At 40.6% G+C, this 13,195-nt stretch overlaps 1 protein-coding gene across 1 annotated transcript; it reads left to right on the forward strand.

Annotated features, from left to right (window-relative positions):
* The first annotated feature begins 356 nt into the window (after positions 1 to 356).
* Positions 357 to 9,652, forward strand: UQCRC2 (ubiquinol-cytochrome c reductase core protein 2). The gene is made up of 14 exons (XM_069870379.1): positions 357 to 515; positions 1,880 to 1,972; positions 2,100 to 2,249; positions 2,620 to 2,684; positions 3,608 to 3,664; positions 4,002 to 4,126; positions 4,557 to 4,654; positions 5,124 to 5,181; positions 5,347 to 5,442; positions 6,323 to 6,522; positions 6,790 to 6,870; positions 7,421 to 7,497; positions 8,408 to 8,561; positions 9,409 to 9,652. Exons 1-14 carry the CDS (start codon positions 480 to 482, stop codon positions 9,490 to 9,492), a joined length of 1,374 nt encoding a protein of 457 aa, XP_069726480.1. The 5' UTR covers positions 357 to 479; the 3' UTR covers positions 9,493 to 9,652.
* Positions 9,653 to 13,195: the final 3,543 nt, after the last annotated feature.

The following is a 13,195-nucleotide window of genomic DNA, read 5'->3' on the forward strand; positions in this document are numbered from 1 at the left end:
CGATTTGCCCCGCCCCATCCCGCCAAACCACGCCCACGTAGTCCTTAGCCCCGCCCCCCCGCCCCGCTTCTTCCCGCCCTCCCCGGTGTGGCCCCCCCCACGGCCCCGCCCCAGCGGACACCGCCCCCCCACCAAGGGCCGCGCTGCGCCTCGAGCCCAGCTCCTTCTCCCCGCGGAACGGCCGCGCCCCCCAGGCCCCACGCTGTTTGCGGCGCCGCCGCCGGGAGACTCGCGGGGGGCGGGGTTGGGGGCGGTGGGGACAGCCCCGCCGTGACCGGGAGGCTGTGGCTTCTGCGCATGCGCGCAGCCGCCGCGCGGCGACGCTCTAGCCGCTAGCCGGGATTTTATGCTCAAGCAGTAGAGTTTGGGCGCTCGCTCACTAGAAAGTCCTAGCGGCGCAGGGCGTGCCGGGAAGGCGGAGTCCTCCTCGGAGACAGCCATCTTCTCCTCGCCGGGGCCGGGCCGAGGGGCGCGCAAGGATGAAGGGATTCCCGGTGGTCGCGCGTTCCTTCTCGGTGAGGGGGACCTGGAGGCACCGTGCGCGCTGGGGGAGAGGCGCCGGCTGTGGTGGCGGCGCTTGTCCGCGCTCTGCGAGCGGGCCTGACCCTGGCCGGGCCGGGGCGGCTGTGAGGGTGCCGGGGGCACCGGGGCCGGCGGGTGAAGGTCGGTCGGGCCTGGGGCGGCCTGTGTCCGGCTGCGGGGCTGGGGGCGGCTGCCGGGGCTCCCCCGAGGCGAGGGAGCGCTCTGCGGGGACCGGGTCTCCCAGGGGAAGCGGCCTCGGCCTTGGCGAGCGGGGCGAGGCCGGGGAAGGGGCAGGAACGGCGTGTGTTGGGGCTCTGCTGAGAGCTCCGGAGCTGGGGGAGAGCTCTGGGGACTCCGTGCTTGTAAGGCAGTTTTGACTCGTAAGTCATAAATGAGCAGGCACAGAGGTTGCAGTTGGGTGTGTGAACAGGTTTGTGGTGGGGGATGAAAGGAGTTTTTCCTAGACTCGTGTGTTGAACAGAGTCTGGCAGTGTGAAGCGAATTATGTTGCTGGTATCCCCACAGCTGCCTGCAGTTTCACACGGTTTTAATTTTGAGATGTACAGGAATGAGGGTGGTTGTTTGGGTTTCTTTAATCATAGAATCACCAGGTTCGAAAAGAGCCACCAGATCATCGAGTCCAACCATTCCTATCAAATACTAATGTTGAAGGAAGTGTAATAAATAAATCTGTATAAAAAATCTGTATAAGAGACTTCCAAATGGTGGAAGGGAGTAGCACTTCAGATTCAAAATCAATAGACTTGTCTCTGTTGCCAGTTACCGAAAGGAAGGCTCTTGCGATGTTCACCTCTTCAGTTTGAAGGCCTGCGCCTTGTGGTTACTTTGCAGTTTGGGGCCTTACACACCTGTCCTCTTTGTGGGCAGTCATCGCTGTAAATAGTTGGTGTTTTAAGAGGTGACTCTTAAGGATTTGTACTATAATTTATGTATATTTATATTCTTGAACTGAATCTATACCTGCAAAGTTGTGTTCTGCCCATGGGGATCACTGTAGCTGTTTGTTCAGTTAATTGCTGTACCTTTGCCCTACAGGCTGTCTGGTATCAGTAGAGATTCTCATTGTATAACAGCAAAGAGAAAAAAAAAACTTTAAAAAGGGTTTTCTTACAGTGTTATTTCCTGAACGTCCAGACACCTCATGTAAATCATTGCACAGGTTCTAAGAGTGATGTAAAAAGTGATCAGAGGAATTACAAGAGAATGACTGTGTTCACTCTGGGACTTGAAGTTGTTCATTGTATTTCTACTTTAAAATTAGTTATTTTTTCAGTATGTAATAGGACATGTGATGGACTAATTAATGAAATCCATTTTTTCGTGCTTTCTCCTCTAGAAGAGACTTTACTCACTTAAGGTAGCTCCCAAAGTTACGACCTCAGCAACAGCAGAACGAGTGAAATTATCTCCAGAGTCTGAGGATCTTGAGGTCAGTATGAATGCTGCTATTTTTTTTCTTCGCTCCTTATTATTTATCTTTTAAAACTCTGTCAAAGCAGAACTGTGACAGTACTTCCAGTGGATGACTAAACCAACTTTTTTTCTTTTTAACACAGATCACAAAATTACCAAATGGCTTAATTATTGCGTCCCTGGAAAACTTTTCTCCAGCTTCAAGAATTGGTGTGTTTATTAAAGCAGGCAGCAGATATGAAACCACTAGCAACTTGGGAACTGCTCACTTGCTTCGCCTGGCATCTAATTTGGTGAGTGTTTATTCTTTTTGTTATTTTGTTGGCAGTAGATGAAATAGTGGAAGGTTTATGGTCACAGAGAGAAACAATTTGTTATGATAAAATCTAATGTAAGAGATCCTACAAAGTGGAAAATGGTGTACATTGATTCTTGGTCACCTGGTTTGAGTGTAGGAGAAGTGACATTACTTCTGGGAAGGCAGGCAGTAGTATTTAGAATTATGCTTTCCAGGGGTGTCTTAAACCCCTATGTGTAAAGCTATGCACATAAGCAGGTACTGCTTCAACATTGCTTGAGCACTGAACAACCTCTGGCAAATTTGTTCTTAAAATAGCAAGAATTTTAAGTTGCTCTTTTTTTCTATTTTTTTTTTTTTTATAGACTACTAAAGGAGCATCTTCTTTCCGGATTACTCGTGGCATTGAAGCTGTTGGGGGTAACCTAAGGTTTGTAACCACATGCAAAGATAATCTGTCTTGGTAAAATGCCAAGGAGCTGTATGACTAAAGGAAGCTTATTGTTGTAAGCGTAACAATATGCACAGGTAGATAAGCTCAGCATGGTAACAGTACTTGTCATTCTGTTAGGGTTCAGGAGCACACCCATGATTGGTATTTTAAAAAACACCTTTCAGTTAAAAAAATATATATGTTTTATACCTTGAAAAAATTCAGTTTGTTCAGAAAGCTTAAGGTACTTTCTACCTTTTCAGCCTTTTGAGATTAAACTTTCTGAAGCCAGTAGTTTTGTTCATTTTTCTTCATCTTTTGTGACTACTCACCACACTGCAATTTGGGGAACAGTTCAGACAATAGTTGGCTTTTATGGTTTGAGAATTTAAAGCCTAGGAAAGAAGCCTAAGAGAAATAAGAAGGATCTCGCTGTGCCTGCTTTCTTTCAATGTATATTGAAATCATCCAGTAAGATTGTTTTATATAGAATTTGGTTAAATCAGTGTTTTCTGTAACTTAGGACTCTACCCTTTTTTGTTCTTGTTAACTACAAATGTGTTGAAGTGGAAAAGACAAAGTATGTTCTCTGCCCAAAGAGAACAATTTCTAAATTGCCTTGTTTAATACATAAATACACTTTTCTTTGAGTTTTGCTATTCAGCCTTATTGGTTATCTTGTATTATCATGTTATCTTAAATTCCGATGGTCACAAGGTATTTGTTATTACTTCAGTACTTAAGATACAAGTTTTAGTTATGTCTGGTTTTGCTCTATGTGTATTAGCACTTCTTTAATCAGTCATCTCAATCAGATTTCAGGTTCACTAGATATTCTAGTCAATATCTTGCTGACAAATGTGTGAGAATGCAATTCTATGTCATCTGCTGAAATTGGTTTTCTATTTTTTCTCACTTAGTGTTTACTCAACAAGAGAGAAAATGACTTACTCTGTTGAATGCCTGCGTGACTACGTGTAGGTATCTAGATATGCTGTAAACTGACTTCTCACGTTCTTGACAAACTGCTGTGCAACAGAGACCTATCATTTTACAGGGTAACAGTAATAGCTGTTTTCATATCTTTGTAACAATTCAATAAATTACTGCTTTAATATATTCAACTTCTGTATCATGTTACTGAGCATACAAATGCTAGGGAACTGAAGCTGAATAGCTACTCTGGCTCGAGTGATACGTTTTGTTGTTTGTGCTGCTTATAGATTAGTTTGAATTTGAATTGCTTTCTACTTAGAAGAAGTACATGCTACTTCTGTTGTGTTTAATGCCTTTGTAACGTTTTTTTTTATCTAGTGATACAGTAATGGAGTACCTTCTCAATGTCACCACAGCGTCAGAGTTCAGACCGTGGGAAGTAGCTGATCTTCAGCCACGATTAAAAGTTGACAAAGCAGTCGCATTTCAGCATCCTCAAGTAGGTAAGTACATTTTCTGATCTGCTGCATTGGCTTCATTGGAGTTCCTACAAAATGAAAGACTTTCTATTGCCCTCCCTCCCTCAAGCGCTGATTGCATTTATAGCTTGCTGTTGAGGCCGAAAAGTATTGAGCATATGCAAGTTATTAGATTTGAGTTATTATTTAGTTATTATTAGTTATTATTTTATATATATATATGTATTTTACAAAAGAATGCAGGCCCTCCGAGCAAGAGCGGGTTCTGTTGTTTGAGGCTTTGGATGAAACTTCCATGTGTGTTGGATTATTCCAGACCTGCTTTTGCAGGTCTTGTGATCCTTAAAGGGGACCACAGCTCTCTTTTACTGGGGTGACGTTTAGTTTCATTCATAGTCTTCATTAAAAGTGGCTGTTATGTTAATCATCATCACTGAAACTTTGTTCCTCTTAGGAGTCCTTGAGAACTTGCATGCTGCAGCTTATAAGAATGCCCTGGCCAACCCCTTATATTGTCCAGATTACAAAATTGGAAAAATCACTTCTGAGCAGGTAGGATTATTCACGTTGCGATAAATCTATTTCAATTTCTGTATCAAGGATAGATTTAGTAAATATACAGTTAGTGTGCACTACCGTATTAGTCTGGTCTTAAAATAATTTATTTCCAGGCAGCTTTTAGTATTGGGCACAGAACTCAGATTCATATTTAGAGAGATGGTTGATGTCAGTGGGTTATCATGGACAGGAAGGCTGTCAATGAAATGCATGTGTTCTTGTATAAAAGGGCTTTGTAATTGTCAGTGGAGAATGTGTAAAATGCCATTCTATAGATAGTTCCTTTGGGAAGCATTGGAGTTTGCTGCATTAAGAAGTTTAATTCTGAAGATGTCAGAAACGTTAAGAAGTTTAAGTCTGCCTGCATTAAGAAGTTTAAGTCTGAAGATGTCAGAAACATGCTTGCGTTTTTTTCTGTTTTTCTTTATACAAAATACCCTAAAATGTTAATTCACTGTTGCAGCTTCACCATTTTGTACAGAACAATTTCACAAGTGCAAGAATGGCTCTTGTAGGAATAGGTATGTATGTTCCTTAGTGGACACTACAATTTGTAAGGAAAAACTATTGTAGAAATTTGAGTTCTCTGTAGAAATAAAATGTTACGGTACACTTAAAACATTTCAATGTCACTGCTGTAGCTTTTCATGCTGTTACATTAGTTTGAATAAACTATTGTATTGCAGGTGTAAAGCACTCTGACTTAAAGCAAGTTGCTGAGCACTTCCTAAATATCCGGAGTGGAGCTGGTGTTTCTGGTGCGAAGGCTGTCTATCGAGGGGGTAAGTATGTTTCTTTTGTCTCTTCAGAATGACTGATTTTCTGTTCATTGTAAATGTGGCATTATTCAAAGTTGCAGCTGAAAACTGTGTAGTTGTATTAAGTGCTGTACACGGGAGGTGACCGTCGGAGGCATCTCCCCTGTAAAATAGCAGAGGATTATTCCCCACTATGCAAAGTTCTGGAATAAAACTGAACCCATATCCGCAACAAAGTTTTACCGCCAAGATCATTATTCCATGAAGAGAAAAATGAGCTGGTGTATAGTTCCTCATGGCATTTTTTGGGAAAATTCCCTTAAGAATAGAGTATGGAATATCTAGAAGTGGTAGTCATTTTTATTTCAAGGGAAGATCTCTTACAATTTTGTAAGTCTTTCAATAAAAGACAAAGCAGTGCTTAGCTCTTTCTGACCAGTGTCTTGTGCTAATGCCACTGGCTGCTATTTATCTGGGGTATTGGATCACTCTGTAAACAGAAGGGGAAGAAATAAAGCTTTCAACATTTAATATTTGACAAGATTGACTTCAGCTTCTATAAAAAAAGGATAAATATTACTATGAACAGAAGGTCTGCTGCTTTTCTGGATATTTGTTACCTGGAGCCTCACTAAGTTTTATCATCTTTTGCTATATATGGTTTAGGGCCAGGTTCAAATATGGTACTTGTTCTTGTGCTTGCAAGAAAGTTGTTGAACGTGAAGGACTTTTTAAAATTACCTACAGTGTACTCACAGCTTTTTACTCTCTTCTCTAGTGGACACACATTGACTTCACACCCTGGCTTCTCTCTTAGATAACCAATTTCTGGCTAGAAACGTTTCCTCCCTATACCTCTGAATGTGCAGTAGTTCTACTTTTTATTCTGTTTTTGTATTTTTAGGAGAAATCAGAGAACAAAACGGTGATAGCCTTGTCCATGCTGCTATTGTAACAGAGGGAGCTGCTGTCGGAAGTGCAGAAGCAGATGCATTCAGTGTTCTTCAGCACATTTTAGGTGCTGGACCTCTTATCAAGAGGGGAAGCAATGCTACCAGCAAATTGTCCCAGGGTATTGCTAAAGCAACTACCCAGCCATTTGATGTAAGTTCAAAGGGTTGGTGTATTCCGATAGTATAAGTACAATGCGTATTATCCTTTGGAAGGTTACTACCTCCAGCTAGAATCTCAATTAGTCTATTCTTGCACAAGTTATGATATTTTAGAGAAGACCTTCCAATCTGAAATTTCCTGTGGACAGATGGAGTTTAGCGTTCTGAATTACAGTATTTTAGATCCTAATAGTAATTATTTTCCTATGCTGAGTTTTTCTGATACTTGAAACCGTTGATGATTGTGTTCGTTTTGCAGGCTTCCGCATTTAATGTGAATTACTCCGATTCTGGGCTTTTTGGAGTTTATACCGTATCCCAGGCTCAAAATGCAGGGGAGGTGAGTTGCTAATTAGAACTTAAGCATTAACAAACATAACTCTCAAACTAGCGTTTTGATTTGAGATGGTGACTGATCTAAAACTAGTTAGTTCATCTGGTTTCTTGTGTAAGAGTGCCGCATGCTCTGTTACAACTTAACTCTATAAGTTGAGAATGCAGCTTGCTTTCTGGGGAGTGCAAATACCTAATATGAGGTAGAGCTGGTAAAACACTTTGAATTGCTGACTGTAATTGCCGATTTATACACGTAAGTCTGAGCATATCACGAGGAACATGCTTGAAGCTGGCAGAACTGGATACTCTCACAAAAAATGCTGAGACCATACAAATTAATGTGGCGCGATTTAAATGCGCGCTGACTTTCTGTCTCGCTTGGTCATTTATTACAGTGGTTTTAGTTTCCTTGTAAGGCTGTTCAAAATTCAGTTGAGGCAGACATTCCTAACACTGCCAACTGCTCTCCCCTGAAGATTCTAAGATAGCAGATAATAGAATTAATGTTGGAATTTAATGCAGAAAGAAGTCTTATATGATTTAATTATTCTCAGGTCATTAAAGCGGCTTTGAACCAGATAAAGGCAGTTGCTCAGGGCGGCATCACCAATGATGATGTCACAAGGGCAAAGTAAGTACATAAAGAACTGTTTTCTGTGTTGTAAAGAGAAGTCTCTTAACATGTAGCTACTTGTCCAACACTTGGACTATTCTGTACAGGAAAACTTACTGTTGTTCTGTAATTATTTCTATGGGGAACTGCTCGCTTCCTTGTGTTAAAATTGAAGCACTCTCAGTTCTCTGTTTTTTTCCAAAGCTACACTTCAGTATTTCCTAATAAAAACTTGTTTGATAAGTGTTAATATTTTCAGAAAACTGTTTTGATGTAAGAAATTAGCAAGTATCAGCAGATGCTGTCGTTTTAATTGTACTCTGTAGTATTAAGATGTATTTAAATTAGAATCCTAAACTGCATTATTTAGGTAATTCCCTTTACAGTTGCACTGCCACAATTCCCAAAACAATTATGTTAAGCAGTCTGCTGCATCTTCAAAGAACAGTGGTAACTAGAGACTGCAATTGTAAAGCTCTGTATCAGCCATGTTTCATCCAAGTACTCAAAATACGTGCCCCTAGGAATATTTGATCTCTGCATGTCTGCTCTTGATGAGAAACTGGAATCGATTTTAAATGAAGTTTTAAACTCGACAGATTAGTTTGTCTAATTCTTGGCATGCCTGCATTCATTACTTCAAACAGAAACAAATTCCGAGCTAAAGATCTTCGGATTATGTGGGGTGGCTGATCCTGCCAAGGCAGTAAGTGTTTGAGTGCCCTGCCATTTTCATGCTTGGACTGTTTGTGGTGCCTCTTTCTGAGCTACAGAACCCTCCGTCCTTGAAAAGGAAAACATTTCAAAGTGGAGAGGAATCTTGAAAACTTAAGCGCAATGAGTTTTTGGTGCCATTTAGAAAGGTAGTGGTGAAGGTAATAATGGGGCTTTGATGCTCACTGATCCTTAATTCTTTGCTTGATGGCAGAAATCAGCTGAAAGCCACCTATTTGATGTCGGTGGAAACTGCAGAAGGGTTACTGAATGAAATTGGCTCCGAGTCACTGGTTTCTGGCACCCACTCATCACCATCTGTTGTGGCTCAAAAAATCGACTCTGTAACCACTGCTGATGTTGTGAATGTGAGTATGGGTCAACATCTACAGGTGTCCCTTAATCACTGTGTAAGCTTTTTTTATACAAAACTGGTGCTTATTTGTGTGCGTTTGTAAACACAAACTATCTTGACAAAACAGCAACTTATTTACAAATCCCAGATGTCTGTCTTTTGATATCTTTATTAAGAGAAGACCTTCTAATCCAATACACTGTAAAACTAGCGTATCTGGGAGTGTGTGAAATACTCATTTACTCACCTGCTTCACTTAAATTTTACTAAAACTTCCAACTAGTATTCATAGCAAACTTGATATTAGTTCCAGTGCAGGTACTTCTGTGTCAAGGCGTTTAGGACTCTGGAGTTTAGAATGTGGTGTGCTTAATAAAACAATTAGGCTTCCAATTATAAATTTACACAACTGCATGGCTATTCCAGAATACCTCATTGCCTATACTTGAAGCAACTTTCATACAGAAGTCCATCAGAAAGAAATTCTGAGATAGAAAACTTGTTTTTTCATAGTCACCACTAATTTTATGTTGTAGTAGCAACTAGCGGTAGATTTAGTAGCTAGAGAGATCCACTGTATCTTGTGGTGTAATAATTATTCTAGGAATAACCATTTTCAAAGAGTCTATGCCTTTTATATCCAACTGTTATTCTGCCATTCCTGTTCAGATTATAAAGTAATGAGGAGCTGGACTAGAAGCAAAGACATCTAGACAGCAAAAGGAAAAATGTTTACTTGAAGATGTGCTGTAGTAGTGTGGGATTTGTTTGTTTTAAAAACTTGAAGCTGAGGCTGTGAGCAGCAAGATAAGCTCTGTAGCGAATATTTCCTTATACTCATCTTTCTGATTTGTTTTTAGGCTGCAAAGAAGTTTGTCAGTGGGAAGAAATCAATGGCAGCAAGTGGGGATTTGGGAAATACGCCTTTTCTTGATGAGTTGTAAAAGCAAAACTGGGATGCAGATTCAAGGTGGACCTGAGCTCTAAGTCACCTATGTTCTAAATCAGTAACTACTAACTTGTTATTTATGAATTCAGTTCTTTCAGAAAATTAATTCTGAAGTAATTGTGGGCTTGCACTCATCAAATAAAGTGTTGAGTTCATACATTGTGTTGAGTTTTTTCACTGAAAATGTTTTCTCACAGTGATAGGTCTGGCTCTGTGTGCTGAAGGTAAAACTGCAGTGCGGAAATAAGGTGACTTGTAGTTGATATAAAAAAATAGATATATCAAAAATGATCACTGTGAGGCAGAGAAATACTGTCAATGCCACTTGTTGCCCATGTATTCTTGCCTGTTCAGGAAGAGTTCTTGATAAATTGTCTGCACAGTCCTTATATCAAGTAAATGAAGAAACTTGTCTTCAAAAGATGAATATATTAGACCTTCTTGGAGCTTGAGCTGCAGTTTTGCAGAAAGCAGCACCGCATCCAAGAACAACAGAGCACAGAAACCCCAGCACCTCTGTCTACCATGGAGTATAGCAGGATGGGTTGGGAGAATCGCAGTTATTGTAAAGCTGTAATTTTGGAGACTGCAAAAGGCAAGTAGAATCAGTCTGCAGCAGACTACAGCTCTATCAGCAGCCTGGTATAAACAATTGCAGAGGAGCAGCATCAGTAAACATTGTGTACTGAACTGCAACAGAACAGCACAGGGGATTTAAACAAGCAGTACAGCTGTCTGCTGCCATATTAGGCAGAGCAAGGAGCCTCTCTCCATCTGTTCTATTTTCTTCGTAACCCTTTTGGGTTAAAAATGCCTCTAGCAAAAACTTGCAGGTTTTAAAACTGTTTGCTACAAGTTCTCAGTCTCAAACAGAAACTTTAATCACCCAGATTAAGTGTTTCAAAATGCATGGACATAAATGTACTTCTGCTTTAAAATATCTGCAAGACAATTTTGGCTTTTAACAGAGTCTTTCAGACATCAGTTTTTTCTCTGCCCAAGCTGTGCTGGTAACACTGTTGTGGTGAATCAAAGCTATCTCTGAACTGCAGAGAGGATTCTGCTTCTCTGCTCCAGCAGATAGAGCCTGAACCACCCAGCTTTTCAGTCCAGCTATCAGTTTTGTGATTAATATCCTTCAGTGGCCTCTCAAGATGCGTGTTGAGATAACGTCTTGCACTATGAAGGTATTTTGAAGCAGCCCTGTTTCTTCTTGCTGGCATGGGGAATAGGACACACGTACGTAGGAGTTTGGTGAGTCTAACTGTAGGATTTTAAGACATTGGCGCCTCCCACAATATCTGTTAATTCCTACCTCCTCCCTGTTAGTCAGCAGAATGGCACCAGCTGCTTTTGTACACCAGAGGAGGTTTTTTAGGGAATAGATAAAAGCTATCAGCTTCTAAGATAATACAAAAAAAAAAAAAAGGCATTTAGTTCAAATCCAAATCAATTTCTATTTTATGCTCTGGACTTCTCCCACTGAATTTTATAGTTGGATCAAAAGTGCAAAGCCTTTTCTAAAAAGAGGTTAAGAACTCCACTCAATGTTTTTTATTTTATCAAACAAGTAGATCTTTCTTCCTAGTGCTTGGAATTCTAATTTTCTCTGAAAAGTATTAGAAGAAAGGACTGTCCAAACTATAACAGCAACGCTAGGAAAACTGTTCTAATTTAAAGACACGCATTTTCAGTGTACAGCCAGTAAATTTCCAAATTACTTCATTACACTCAAGTCTTAGCTTCATAGATTTCTACGCTAGAGACAATTTAATATTTGGTAATAACATAGCATGCTATCATCCCCAAACTGTAGTTTATGAGTCTAATGTAATTGGTCTAGGGACCCATACGAAGCAGTCCAATTTACAGAGCTTTCAATTACAAGCTTAATATAGATGTCTGATGTTCCACAAGAAACCCTAATAACCAGTAGTAATGTTAGCCCTGATATGGCACATTTCAGGTTTAGAGCATCTAGCAAATGAACACCTGCATCTATTGTTAGAGCACAGAGATTAGTCCATTGCCCCTTTGTAATTAATAAAGAGAAATAAAAAGCAAACAATAAGGCAAATTAATTACAAGCCTTTGAGAATTTTTGTGTTACTTGTAGACTGAAATTGCTTGAACAATAATGCACTGAACAAAGAATGATAATATTCAAGTTTAGTTGCTCTACAAAGGTACCAATCAAACTATTTTTGGACAAACCTGACAATGAATAGGAAATCTGTTTTTGCTGGAGAACAATATATAGACTTAAATCTTGATCTGATTATGAAACAGTCACCCATATCAACTATTTTAAGATCACAAGCGTTTCATTACAACGGAACGCTGGCACTGAGCTTTATGCAGTTTTTGCTAGGTTTTTTTTCTCTGTAATTTTAAATTGAGTTTCTTTTGATCTGTGTAAGTGTAAATAAATCAGAGACAGGCTGAAAGCATAAATGCAGAACAAGAATATTTTCAAAGCTATTAAAGTTGAATATCGCTGTTTCTTCTTTTTACCTGGTTTTAGTTTTCCATCGTTTGCCACAGAGCTTTTCTCAACAAGGCTTATTATCTGGAGATATGGCCCGTTCTGTATAATTATGGAACCTAATCCTTGCTCACCCATCCTAATATTTGCTCCCAGCGATGCAATCAGTGTGTGCTGAGACTTTTCCAGTGCTGGCAACAGCCCTTTGAAAAGTGAGAGGAAAATTTTACTAGTTGAAAGGGTGGTCTCCTTCTTCAATAAAATGTTTAAGGAGACATTTCAGCAGGTGCTGTACCCATCCCTAATTGTCTGAACAGTTAAGTCCTTCATCCTTAATTGCTTCCCTTGATAGTCTCTACCTGCTGAGTTGCTGCCAAAAAGCTGTATCAGCAATACTTATAAGAAGTTAGTGTACTCCACAAATTAGCTTTCTGCAAATAAATATACTGAAAGTAGTTTTTACTTAGAAACATTTCTTAAAAAGCCACATATTTTACTAAGAAAAAACCCCAATACTGCTGATACTTAGGTATTCATTGCAAAGGATGATATATTCAGGGAAGATAGAGAACAGGGTACAGAATAACAGGACAGAGGAGTTGTCAGCTGTTAAGGACTTCAAGAAAAGACAGAATTCCCCTAACACTGTCCTGCTTTTCTCGAAGGCCACGCTTCAGCTCTGCAGTTTCTGTAGGCAGCAGCATAGGATCTCATCCAACCCTCTTCTCCTGAAGTGTCATCTGCCTATGATTCTGTTCCAAATACTCAACCCCAAGACCAGGAATGTCTTTTCATTCTAAGAAAAGCAGGGGCACTGAGGGCTCTGTGAAGAAGATAAACTGCCTGGCAGCACAAGGACTTACAAAGTTTGAGATCACAGAATCATAGAATCATAGAATAACCAGGTTGGAAGAGACCCACCGGATCATCGAGTCTGGAAGAGTAGTAGTGCTGGTGCAGCAGCGAGGAGATGGAGGTGAACAGAGGAAGAAGTGAACAAAAGAAGTGAAAACTCAGTCTTAGTGTCATCCCCAGTCACTGGTGAAGAGTGCTTATCATAGAATCACAGGATCACCAGGTTGGAAGAGACCCACCGGATCATCGAGTCCAACCATTCCTGTCAAACACTAACCCGTGTCCCTCAGCACCTCGTCCACCCGTCCCTTAAACCCCTCCAGGGAAAGGGACTCAACCCCCTCCCTGGGCAGCCTCT

The sequence above is a fragment of the Phaenicophaeus curvirostris genome, chromosome 16 (genome assembly GCF_032191515.1).
Source record: "Phaenicophaeus curvirostris isolate KB17595 chromosome 16, BPBGC_Pcur_1.0, whole genome shotgun sequence".
Taxonomy (NCBI): domain Eukaryota; kingdom Metazoa; phylum Chordata; class Aves; order Cuculiformes; family Cuculidae; genus Phaenicophaeus; species Phaenicophaeus curvirostris.